The sequence below is a fragment of the Ostrinia nubilalis genome, chromosome 9 (genome assembly GCF_963855985.1).
Source record: "Ostrinia nubilalis chromosome 9, ilOstNubi1.1, whole genome shotgun sequence".
Lineage (NCBI taxonomy): Eukaryota > Metazoa > Arthropoda > Insecta > Lepidoptera > Crambidae > Ostrinia > Ostrinia nubilalis.
Window position 1 is genome coordinate 3,800,677 of NC_087096.1, and position 13,850 is coordinate 3,814,526.

General features: G+C 40.3%; 1 protein-coding gene across 1 annotated transcript in view; it reads right to left on the bottom strand.

The window, feature by feature from the left end:
• The window catches only part of LOC135074764 (WD repeat-containing protein 81), a 36,370-nt gene that overhangs the window by 19,459 nt on the left and 3,061 nt on the right, over nucleotides 1-13,850 (bottom strand). Inside the window, exons 6-8 of the mRNA XM_063969147.1 lie at nucleotides 13,572-13,750; nucleotides 6,746-9,265; nucleotides 6,111-6,286 (exon numbers count right to left, since the gene is read on the bottom strand). Coding sequence (XP_063825217.1) covers nucleotides 6,111-6,286; nucleotides 6,746-9,265; nucleotides 13,572-13,750 — 2,875 coding nt within the window. The remainder of the gene's footprint in view (nucleotides 1-6,110; nucleotides 6,287-6,745; nucleotides 9,266-13,571; nucleotides 13,751-13,850) is intronic.

The window sequence follows — 13,850 nt, forward strand, 5'->3', positions numbered from 1 at the left end:
GGCCTAGCAAACCCAAAGGGTCGAATAATCTAGCGGTTGCGGAAAGAATCGTGCGTTTTGTGCATTGGTCAGAGTTAGTAGAGTTAATTTTGTAAAGAAAAACGTCATCATTAGGTTGCCACTGCATGCCTATGATTTTTGTCGTAATTTCTGAGTCAGTGTCAAAATCGACGAGCTGTGGATTTTTATGCGAATCGGGAATCTTATTTATAAGCTCAGGGTTGTTCGAGATCCACTTAACCATTTTAAACCCCCCGGCCATGAACATCTTAACCATTTGATGGTAAGATTGTTCAGCTTTTTCTAACCCGTCCATCGGTGAGACATAATCGTCCATATACATACAGGATTGAGCTTCAGACGCTGCGATAGGATAATTCGCGCGCTCGTCCTCAGCGAGTTGGCGAACGACACGCATAGCGAGGTAAGGCGAGCTAGAAACGCCAAAAGAAACCCTATTGTATTGATAAGTATCAATCGGTGATTCAGGATCAAATCGAAATAATATGCGTTGAAACGGGTCGTGATTTTGATCAAGCTTTACACAGAAATACATCTTTTCAATATCAGCAGATAAAGCGACTGAGAAAATGCGTAAGTTAATTAAAAGATCAAAAATATTACTTTGTAAGTTTGGGCCAGTGTAAAGAACATCATTTAACGACTTTCTAGAGGTTGTTTTACAACTTGCATCTAAAACGACTCGAGTTTTTGAAGTGAGTTTATCTGGTCGGTATACTGCATGATGAGGTATATAATAATTTGGAGTATTTTCCTCTGAATTCGATGCGTTTTCGACTTTTGACAGAAAACCGCGATCGATACAGTCTTGAATATTTTCATTATAGTTAGTGCGTAAGCCTGGAGTTGAGTCTAACTTTTTCTCTAAGTTATAGAAGCGACGCCTAGCAGTAAAGTAAGAATCGCCGAGTTCTGATGGGTCGAGTTTAAATGGCAAAGAAACGGTATACGTCCCAGAGTCGTCGCGAGAATGAGTTGATTGGAAAATGTTTTCACATATTTCGTCGTCAGGGCTGATGTGTCTCTTAGTAGGTACACTTTCAAGCTCCCAAAAGCGTTGCGTGAGTGATTCTAATGAGTGCGAGTCTACATTGCAAAAGAATGCTTTATTATCATTGCGTGAATGAGCTGAGTAGCACTGAGCGCGTCCCATAGCGAGATATCCGAGCGTGGTTTCGATAGCGATGACAGAGGATTGCGGTGAAGTTATTTTATTACTACCTAAAAGAAGCGGGAATATCTCATTGCCTAACAAACAATCGATTTCAGCAGGGATATCGAAGCTGTCATCAGCCATAGGAAGACCTTGTAAATGCGATAACTGGGTTATGTCAACCCTTACATTAGGTAAATAATCGGTTATTGTATCAATGACGCGTGCGTTAATAGTGTATTTACACCTGGGATCAAAGCGTGAGGCAATTGTGAAAGATACATATCCTAGCGACACACTTTCAGATTGACCTATCCCCTTAATAGTGGTAGGTAGCGGATTGACTTTTAAGTTCAGTCGCGCACAACATTTATTTGTGATAAAGTTGCTCATCGAACCTGTGTCTAGAAACACGCGTAATTTTTGACACGTCTTATTATTGTCATAAGTATACACTGACGCGGTGGGTAATAAGACCGTGGTACTAGATTCATCAGCGATCGACGGCGTGACTGCAGAGAGAGATACATTGTTTGTTGGCATCGATTGCAACGGCGGCGTGACCGGACCGGGCGCGGACATGGACGCGTCGGTCGGCGAAAGCGTCGCGCTGCAAGTCAGCTGTTGTGACGTCATAGGTCTATTCACGTTAAAGTTATCTATATGAATAAGAGTGTGATGTTTCCGTTGGCAAACTGAGCAACGATTTTGAGATCTGCAATCTTTAATGTTATGAAAGCCTAAACAATTGAGGCAAAAGTTACATTTTTTCACTAAAGAGTAGCGAGTTGGCGCATTTTTCGAGCGAAAATAACTGCATTTGAACAGGGCATGTTCAGGTTCCGTCTTACAAAGTTGACAATTCTTGCGTACAGAGGATGGAGTGTATGAGCCTTGCGAATTCGGTTGAGATTGGAAGTAATGTTGATTGGGTTTTACTCCAGAAGCTGTATTAGAAACAAACGACTGTGTCGGTTTCGAGTTTTTAGACTGCGATGCGAAATTCGTTTTATTATTAACGTACAGCTTATTCTGCGTAAAAGATGAGCGTAAAGAATGGATCTTATTCTGTTCTTTTATAAAAGTCTTGAGATCATTAAACGTAGGCATTTTTACGTGCTTAATGGATTGTTCAAATAAATTTAGAGTGTCTTTGTCTAATTTACTGAGAGCAATATGAGTCAAAATGAAATCGGAAAGGTCATCAATCTGTAAACGTCGTAAGGCAGCTTCAGCTGAGCAATACTGTTCCAAAAATTCATCTAAAGATTGCGATTTGAAGTTTATTAATTGTTCCAAATACATAGAGGCTTGTACTCTTATGTCTTGGTATTTTTCTAATAGGTTGTTCCAAATTATGTAATAGTTCTCACCAGTCGGTGGAATACCCGAGCAAATTGTAAGTGCTTTTCCGGAAAGTTTTCCTATAAGGTATTGAGCCTTTTCACCTGGAGACAAACCAGTGTTCTCATGAATAAGCGTTTTAAAATTTTGGTAGAAAACGGGCCACTTGGAAGGGGCTCCGTCGAAAGAGACTAGTTCTAAAGGCGGTAATTTTTTTACGAAATCCTGTTTGCGTCGCTCTGTGTTGGCCTTTAGTTGTGCGATGGAGCTTTGCACCGAAAGGATGTTACAGTACAAATCGTCAAACGAGTTGAGTGCGGCAAATGTAGGTTTGAGTTCCTCATCATGTTTCATATAACACAAATTAAGTTCGTCAATAGTATCAAGAAAATCCGATCTTGTTTTTTCAATCGAATGCATGCGAGACATGAAAATTTGTTCAATCTGAGGGTCGGAGACCTTTAGGCTGAGGTCGTATAATTCCTGAACCCTCTGAAAAAGCGCTTCTTTTTTAGCTTCAAGCAAATTAATTTTGCGTTTTACTCCCTCCATTGTATTGTAGGTGAGCAAACACACGCACGAGAGCTAGCGTTAAAAAATGAGTTGAGTTGTGCGTATTTATTTATAATCCAGTAGGAAAATAAAATGCGTAGCGTATGTAAGCGAATTTGAAATTGAATTGAAATAAAATTTTAAAAGATTGAATTTAAAAAATACACGTGTTTACAAACAACGAGTTGACGTTTGAGCGAATAGTAATTTCTAGAATGTGTCAAATGTCAAACGAATCGAAATTTCCAGAAAGAATGTGTCAAACGAGCGAATTTTCTAGAATTTTCTAGATGGTTGTCAAAATGACGGATGCGTGAAAATGTGTAGTTGTGATTTTATGTAAGTGTAAAGGATAGGAAATGAACCATGCGGCTCGGTAGGACCAGAAAGGAGTTGTAGGAGATTGGGATAGGAATGGGATGGGATACCTTCGATTGAGCAGACTCCACAGGACGGTCCAAGCTTGGTTCTTCTTTCACTTTCACAAACACTTGAATTTTTATTGAGATGAGTTTAGCGCGCGATTTGGGTTTATTTGAATTGGTTTATTTTGGATACTTATTTAGTATTAACGCCCAGATAGGTAGGCGAAGCGGCGCGTTGCGATGCGAGAGCGAGACTGAAGGTGGGAGGGAGAGGATAGGAAAAGGACTGTCAGAATGAGTGATAGAATAGTGTGACATGAGTTTGAATTGCATGAGGTTTTAATGCTGGCGCGTACAGACCCTGATTACTATATAGAATTGAAGTACTCGTCAATACAAAACGAACGAGCCCAAACTCGATGGATTTAAGTCGTTTTATTATAGAGTTCCTATGGCCACCTTCCAGCTCCATCATCAGATCAGCTCCATGTCATCATAATATTGCATGGTCATCCAAATCACATGTGTTTGCGAAATTTCAGCTTAATCGGTTGCCTGGAAGTGGGTCTTTATTCAGCTTGCAAGATTCCACCCATACAAATATGAGCCAGTCACTGTAATATGACGTCACGCGCATAAAATGGCGGGCCGGCCGCCGACCGCACTTTTAAAATTCAATATCTTGGAAAATAATTGACGTATCGAATTAATTCTTTCACGTGTATTTTTTATTTTTAACAGAGAATACAGAAAGCTAAAAAACAAAATTAGTGAACATTCTTCATTATCAGCAGTATAAGATACATTTGTCATATTGTTTTATAAGAAATGTTACTTTATGTTTTTGGTTGCTGATTGTTGTCAAGTTATCCATCGCTAGTCATATAATGCTTGGAAAATTGATAAATATTTTGACGCTAGACATCTAGTGATCATTTTGGAGCTAAATAGATAGATTTTATAACTATCTATGTTGATTAACGTCCACCACTAGACGCCAGTGCGGAAATACACGTTCGAAAACTTCGAATACAGTTAATTTACACGAGCGCATTTTTTTGTTATTATCAATTATCCAACTGTTATTATCACGATAATTATCATGATAATTATCCTTTCGAACCCTGCCTGGAAACGTATTGCTCGGTGAGTGCTTCTATCGTGACTTTGCTCGAGTGGGTCACAGTCTTCTGCGCGTCAAAACATGAAAGGAGTCGTCACTTTGCTTGTGTGGGTCACAGTCTTGCGTCAAAACACGAAAGGATTGATGAAACATTAACAACAACATAAATATGAATTTCCAGAGCCATTACGAAATGATTAAAAACACAATAGGATTATCACAATGAGGGCTATCGTTTTTTTACCTAACAGTTGGCACCCCTGGCGATTGACAGGACCTTACTCTACAGTGGCGCCATCTTGATGAGTGCAAATGCGATAGTCCTCCTACCATTTTAGCGCTCACAAGTTGGTGCCGCCACTGTCTTCGTTACTAGCAAGTGACAGGACCTTACTCTACAGTGGCGCTAACTGGTGAGCACTAAAACGATAGCCCACATTATCAAGATAATTACGCTTCATGATAATTATCGGATAATTATCCTTTCGAACCCTGCCTGGAAACGTATTGCTCGGTGAGTGCTTCTGTCGTGACTGCTCGAGTGGGTCACAGTCTTCTGCGCGTCAAAACATTAAAGGAGTCGTCACTTTGCTTGTGTGGGTCACAGTCTCGCGTCAAAACACGAAAGGATTGATGAAACATCAACGACAACATAAATATGAATTTCCAGAACCATTACGAAATGATTCAAAATTAATATGACTATCACAATTTAACCGATCATACATTTAACGATACAACAAGTCTAGTTTAACCATGCACACTGTCAGCCCCATACAATATTTGGCCTTTTTCAGTTCTTTGCAGCAAATAATCTTCTCCTGTCTAAACACCGACCGTCATAAAAATTGGCTCCCCTCTTCTTCAACCTTCAACACTCTTTCTTGCCCAGTATACTTATCAGCGACTGCTCCACGACCTTGGACGTGACGACTGACATGTAAAGCGCCGGCGCCGGCAGCCAACAGCAACGAGAGGCAATAGGCAATAAGTTCTCCCATGTGCGACAGGTATTTAAATATTATGAGCTGTTCCATTACCCTCAAGTTTCTTCTTTTTTTTATCCACAACGAGGTAGCTCTTGGCCTGTATATCACCGAGCGCGATTCGCTCTATACGAGCGAACATTGACTCACGCACGCGTATTCTTGTGTATGATGGAAGAAAATAAAGAAAATGGTGTACTAAATACTGTGCAGTATTTAACTGCCTAAATAATAATAAAAACACAGAATGTACTTTTTTAAGTTGCCTCAAGACACAGAGGTAAATAAGTAGTTAATATTATTCATGATAATTCATGCTAAATCATGTATTTACTCCGCCATTTTCCGCAGTTTGGCACCTCACGTCACATCATTTTACCGAAGTCAGCCCTATAGCTTCGGCGCAGTGCCGATCACTGACGTTTGTCAACAAAATGGTGCTTGACTCTTGAGACAGGCTAAATTACACCATATTGTTAATGACATTGAGCATACATTTTTTAAATACTTTCGCGAAGTAAAACTTCTGTACGTAGTACTTATGATTATTCTGTGGTACAACTTACCAGCAACTGCTCCATGACCTTGACGTCGGACATGTAAGGCAGCAGGTACTTGACGAGCTGCAGGCACGCCACCACGCCACCTTCCAGAGGCGCCGACAGCCGGCGGCGACAAGACGCTATCAGCTCGCCCATGTGCGGCAGGTATTGGAATATTATAAGCTGTTCCCCGTACATTGCTGAAAGAATATGGATGGACATGATTGAGAATCGTGGTAACGGGTATTATAATACCGTTTGTTGGGGGCAAATACCAGTGTACTAAATAAGAGTATCTATAGCTATAGTCTGGTCTGCGAGCACGTAGAATTTTGTCCAATAACCCCTAGCTACCCATCCTTATCGCTCGCGCGTAATTATGTTGCTGTCGCGCTCACACACTCACTGCGGCCGCCCGTCGCACAGTCGCAACAGCAATATAATTACGCGCGAGTGATAAGGATGGGTAGCTTGGGGTCATTGGACAAAATTCTACATGCTCACAAACCGGGCTTTACTGTAAGTCATCAACGCTTAGTATACCAATAGGTATCTAAAATAGTTATCTAGTAAGCATAGTACAAAAAACTTGGACTGGCATAGGAGTTTCTAACTGGTCTGGAATTCAGACAGTAAAAAATCCAAAGATATATCCTTACCTACAATGGCAGTTAGGCACTTAATAACTTTCATCGCGTTTCTATCGCCAACCACCCGGCTGTTTATCACAGATATCTCGTCAAACTCATCCCTCTCGTCTCCCTCGCACAGAGTGAGGTTATCTTTCCCGATATAACACAAAGTCAACATCTTGAGCAAATTCCTCGTAATATACCTACAGGTCAACACCGGACCGAGCCTGTGAGCCAGCCAGATGAGGCTCTCCGAACTCATATCCGATATCTTGCAAGGAGTCGAATCTTTATACGCCTCGCTGCACTCCACGTCATTAAAACTACGCGAAGTGCTCGCAGGGAACACTTCCAAGTTCCTATTGAATTCCAAACTTTTGACTTGACGCGCGTTTGAATCCTTCCGCACTTCCAAATCGTCAATTCTAGAATCTTCTTCCGCGAAATGCAAATAACTTGTAAACATCGGTTTGGATGGAATATCTATGGTAGGTGACATCGGAGCTTTTTTTGGAGTATCTTGAATTTCCTCATTTTCGGTGATTACCACACTGACATCTTTTGAATTCGCTGAGCTTGTAAAATACTGCTTTGATGCCGGCGAAGAGTATTCAGTCGAAGGCGAAGGAGTGTGTACCGTCGATTCATGCGCAGGATTCGAATTGCAAGAGTCAATCGATTCGGCAGGCGATTTACTTCTGCTGTTACGACTCGGCAGTCTCTCCTTATCAGTTTCAAAATGAAACAGCTCATTTTCACTTCTTGTATCGCTGTCCTTCTCTTTTAACACTTCGCTAACTTCAACTACACTCTTTTCTACACTCGGCGTCGCTACGTGCTCCGAACCATATGACGTGTCAGGTGAGAATATATCAGTAGTTGTGGACAAGGCATTTTTGACGTTATCGTCGGAGTACCTGGGTTTCTTATTGATTGTCAATCGATTGTGGCAAATGTGACCCGGAGATACGGCTTCCGTGCTATCGTCTTTATATCCACCTACCGCTTCCACTAAATGCTGAGTGAAATTATCTAGAAAACATTGAAGGCCAAGTCTCACCATCAGTTGCAGTAAAAAGATGTTGTGGTACAATTTGACGAATTTCTGTTTACCAGACGATCCGGTAGAACTTGAACCAGAATCGATGTCTGTTAGTTTGTGCTCTGATTTCTCCATCATGAGATCGTCATCTTCGTACAGATTCAGGATGTGCTTCAAAAGCTTTTTCTTCGTGGCTTCTGGCCCCAATGCTTTGCTTACTGTATCGAACAAATACCAAGCAGCTAACACTGATGTATCTCTATTCTTCAAGAGCTCTATGTAATGAGTCAGAAAGATGTCTAACACGTCAAATTGGCTGTACGAGTTTATTTGGCACAAGAGAACGTCCAAATGCGACGCGCACGCTTGTATTTTGCCTTCTGCTATTCTTTGGCTGAAATACAATTTGGTTTTGTCGACATTTTGGTACTTTTCACATTGTATTCCATCGCATTCGTACATGTATAAGATGTTTAGTTCGTTACTTGTCAACTCGTATTCATGTAGGGTACTGAGGAGTTTGTACAGGGTGTTAAAACTTTGTGGGAATGGTATCAGATGTTGCATTAGTAACGGTTGAAGCAACTGAGATGCAGTCGGTGGTGGGAGCCCTTTGTCAGTGACGACGATCTTTTTCAAAGGTTCCTCTTTTGGCAGAAGCTCGTTTTTAAAACTCAAACTTGGAGGCTGAACGTTCAGTAATAAAGATGCTACGTAAGTAACACATTTCGGCAGCGTGCTGAAGTTATACTTCAAGACTGTCCGACAGTTATTATATCTTTCCATGAAATTATTACTAGTACTTCTCAATGGACGTATGTACTGATGAAGGAAGATTTCTACAATAAGGCACCCTATTACCAACATGTCCTGCCTTCGACTCTCCGTCACAAACTGCTTGTATATCGCCGCATCGGTCGTGTATCTTGGATTTAACGATCTGTTTTTCCTTTCCTTTAAAACATTTTCTAAATGAGCATCTTGGCTAAACTTCTTTAGGTAATTTTGGTCGTACGAGGCCAGGAACATGTGGTTGGTAAACGCTGTATCGTCAGACCCATCAATGCTCGATACACTGACGTTTGGCGTTTTCCTGACTTCTTGCTGCATAGGGAAATGGTTGAGGGCAGTAACAGTTTCTTTGGACTTTTCTTTGTCCTCCGCTTTGCTGAAGAAGCATTTGGTCCTGAAATTGTCCAGCGCTTCGAGAGCTTGTATGGAGGCCACCGGGTTGAATTCTTTCGGGAGATAGATGACTCCTTTGCCGAGTTCGGAGCGTTGGACCCTGTAATGCCTGGAGTGCGAGGAGGCCCGGGCTTCGGTGGACGCCTGCGAGTCTTCGTGCCCTTGGGTTTTGGAGAGGGATCGGGCGCGGCTGCCGCTCTTATACCGAGAGCGCACTCTTTGGGGAGGAACGCTGAGTCGAGACACGTGTTGGGGGAGGCTGGTAGATTCTTCCTCTTCGTCGGATATTTCTTCGGAACTCTCCGGTTTGATGGACTTTCCTGCAGAGCAATTCGTACGTTTAAAATATGTAATTAGTGATGCAACGAATACGAATATTCGTATTCGCCGAATAGTAGACATTTACCGAATATTCGTATTCGGTGAAATAATAATTACGAATACGAATACCTACTTTTTAAATATTTTGTCACACACGTGTGTGTCTTCGAACACTATAGCCATACAACGACATGACCGGAAAAAACCTCGGTCAGTCAATAGCAGGTCGATTGTACAAGTATTATTTTGTTTTGTCATTAGTTACAAAGTAAAGTGACACAATAACAAAAAAAAATGCTATTTGTAAATTTTAATTACCTACTAAAACATTAACCATAACAAAAAGAGTTAAAGGACATTGTCAGAAATCGCCTAAAAACCGCCCAAAAACATTAACCCATCATAATTATTTTCTTATTTTTTTAATACATTAAGCACCCTTTCATTTTAATGGACACTTAAGCATTGAAAAATTAAATAAATAAGTCTTTTAACGTTTATTCTATAATACTATTACAACTTCCGGACGTTTTGGTGCGTGGCATGGTCTAAAATCTATCAAGTTCCATAATTTTTGCAGATAAAATCTGTACGAGGCATTACCGTACTTTATTGCTGGGAGTCCATGTATAGTGATGTTCCTGCGGCCATCATAGACAATAAAATATCGATTTTGAAAATAAAATAAATCGACTAAATTGTTTTGAAGACTAGATTTGCGTTAAAGGCTAAAAAGATATTGACACTATTACAAGAAGCTATCTAAAGTGTCCAACTGGTCGAAGGTCGTAAATAAAATAAAAATAATTAGGACCATAAACTGATATTGACAATGAAAACATCATGGTATCATAACTGTAAAAGTGTCAGAATCCGATGTTGAATCCAATGCCAGTTGAACTGAGAGAAACATAAATCAACCTAGTATAGTTCCCAGTCTCTCATAATCTATGCCAATTCATAGCACATTTATAATAATAGACCAATAAACTTTTATAGATTGTGAAAGAGAAGATAAAGATATTATTAAAATCTTGCCACGAGGTAGTTTTTCAGTAGAAACCAGGATTGGATAATCGCTACAAGCAAGTATCAGAACATTTTATAAATATTTTTAATCGATTATATCCTTGTGAATCGTTAATAAATTGTCATTTTACTTTTTCAATTAAAACTTTTTCAATCCCTAGTCATGTCAAACTGTCATAATGTCAACAAATTATAAATGTCACGTCAGTTGACTCAATTTCAGTCTTCTGTGCGTTTATTGTATTTTTATTTCAATGAAATAGTGCTAAAGGGTTAGTACTAAAAGTGAAAGCCTTTTTTCAGAAAGAAAACCAATGTGGTGCCCTTATCATTCATTCTGTTCGAAAGTTACAAGTCAGTGATACAGAGTTGCCGCCATTATAACTCCGTGGTGATACCATACCAAAGAAGAAGTTTTCCTAAACACTTGTGTTATTTTTATATGTGATCAAATAAAAAGGATTAATTCTACTGCTCAAATGGAATAACTTATCCCAAGAGACCGAATATAAAAAAAACCTCTTCATAGAAATTATCATCATCACGAGGATGTGAATTTTTTTGAGAATTTGATATTGGTCCTGTAAGAAAAGTAGTTGTATTTCAGTAGTAGAATCAACCCTTCTTGTTTGATCAGCAAGAGTAACTATAAAAACGCCCTGTAGGTAGGTGTTATTAAGCTGAAGAGTTTGTTTAGTGTCAAAGACTGTCACACAGTGTAACTTAAATTGGCATAATGATAATAATAAATAAATATTTATGTAAATATTTTTTCTATTTATTTATTTTCCCAAAGCTTCACAGTGACAGCTGAAACAGCAATTCTGTTGTAAAACTAAACTTAGAACAAATTGTCACAAATATTTTACAAATTAAAATAAAACCGCATGTTGCTTTACTTTCTCGTATAGGTATATAATGTAATTAATGGCTAGATTATTAATGTTATTTTGTTACCCTCAATAGTGAGGAGATCTTACAAAATGGTAACCCTGAATTTCATTGTCATTCAAGTGCTCTTTCTTCGCATAGGCTTCTATGATTTGGCCAAGGGCCACACACATTGCGATAACATTATGCGACATTGATTTGACAGCAGCGGAGTGAAGTCTTGCGACTATGCAAAATGATACCCTGTAATCGTAGCGCGTATAGACATAGACGGGGCGGGGCACATAGCTCGTAGAGCTGATGGCCGCTGGGGCAGGAAAGTTCTTGAGTAGCGACCACGAGCCGGAAGACGTAGCGTGGGCAGGCCTCCCACTAGGTGGACCGACGATCTGGTGAAGGTCGCGGGAGGTGCCTGGATGCAAGCGGCGCAGGATCGGTCTTCGTGGAAATCCTTGGGGGAGGCCTTTGTCCAGCAGTGGACGTCTTTTCGGCTGAAACGAACGAACGAACAATAGACATAGACGTTATTGCGATGCGTATTACCACAATTTACCAGACATTACTATTTATTGTATAGGTACTCGCCAGATTACACGTAGGAGCACGCGCGTTACAGCTTCGGCCTTGCATTATTATAAGATCTTGTTCCGCCATTTTTCGAACTTCCTCGCGAGGATATCCCCGCCGAATTCTATGATAAGCCTATCAAAAGTCATTTTCCGCAATGTCAAAATTAATTTGCCGAAATTCGCCGAGCCAGCTATATCAAATAATATTATTAGGTGTCAAACAGGATATGTTCAGAAATTAATATTACGATTTTAAAGATAAGACAAGACAACTTTTCTTGACGAAGTTTGACGAAGTTGCTGGGACAGCTAGAAACTATTTTTTTCCAGCACTTTAAGAAAATAATAAATGTATGAAAATGACAAATCTTCGAACGTGTATAATACCGTGCCAAAGTAATCATAATATTATAATTTTGGCACCTTAATAACTATTGGCGTTTTTGTTGTAAAGATCATGCAGCGCTACTTGCGGAGATTATTGGAAAGAAATCGTTATGTAGGCTCTAGATCTGAAGCCGCTTTAACGAACACGAAGTGCTCATACAATGCGGCGTATTTTCTTCCAGTCTTTAGTCAGGACTTTAGTCGAATTAAAACCCCGGTTGAACGTGATATAGACGCATTAGAATACGGTGCTTTTTTGCATAAACGCAAGACTTCGTTCCGGTGTCGACCGAATGTTATCACGATGTATGTGGCCCAGGGGTTACTGTAGCCGCTAAGGTTTGAAACTTCTTGCTTTTTGCTTTTAATATTGTAGTCTTTGGCATAGACTACGATGGTAGCCATGGAGATAGGAGTTTGTTATCTCGTGTCAGATGTAAATGGTGAAAAGAAAACCCATGATTCGTGTTATTTTTATGCAATAGGTATGTAGGTATTTTATAAAAGTGGAACCCCGAGTGATTTCCAATACCCATTCTATTATTATATACGATTCGGCTTCGATATCTATAATACAATAGGAGTTTAGTTCATGTGTCAGATGACAAGGGTGGAAACAACCTATGATTCATGTTGTTTATTTACGTGCAATATGTGGGCATATTATAAAAGTGGAATGCCGAGTTGTATTTCTAAAACTTGTTCTATTATTTTATACTATTTGGCTGTGACTCGGCGTGACGACAATACAAATCATTTTTCACGAATCGGTGTTCATACATTCACACAATACAATCAATGTGATTTAGCCGCCATGTTGTCATAAACGACATTTTATAAAATCGCTGTGATTTAATATTCTTAATCATTAATTTTATGGCAAGTGTCCATCAGGAATCATTGTTCTTACACACAGAATCGTATTATTTCGCTTTCGGGTAGTAATATGTCAAAATTGTTGGTTCTTAGGCGAACAATGTATGGAGAACGAACATTGTCCTTTATGAGTATTTCATGACTATGTAGAGATATTCGTATTCGTATTCGCCGAATAGTAGATTTAATATTCGTATTCGTAGAAGTAGTAGAATTGCTAAAATCAAGTGGCAGTGGGCGGGGCACATAGCTCGTAGAGACGATGGCCGTTGGGGCAGGAAAGTTCTCGAGTGGCGACCACGGGCTGGAAGACGTAGCGTGGGCAGGCCTCCTACTAGGTGGACCGACGATCTGGTAAAGGTCGCGGGAAGAGCCTGGATGCGGGCAGCGCAGGACCGTTCATTGTGGAAAACCTTGGGGGAGGCCTTTGTCCAGCAGTGGACGTCATTCGGCTGAAACGAACGAACGAAAAGTAGCATTCGTTGCATCACTATATGTAATGTAACAACAAAGGTTAAGTTAATTATGAGATGAAGATAAAGACAGTACACACTGGAGTCTCTAGGCGCAGTCCAGTGCAACCGCGGCGGCTGCGGCGGCAGCGGGCGCGGCGTTCGCGGCGGATGCGGCGCCGCCAGCAGTTGCGCCATGGCACCCTTACGAGGCACCGTGTGGCCGTCCACCAGCGATAGACATACATTCTTTGCCTTGATAGATGCTGCACCAGACAGCCTAAGAATAAAAAGGCATTAAAATATATCTGAAACTACCAATACAAGAAAATTATGAGCGAAATACAGTGTGATTAAACGTTGTGATAGGGATAGAGACA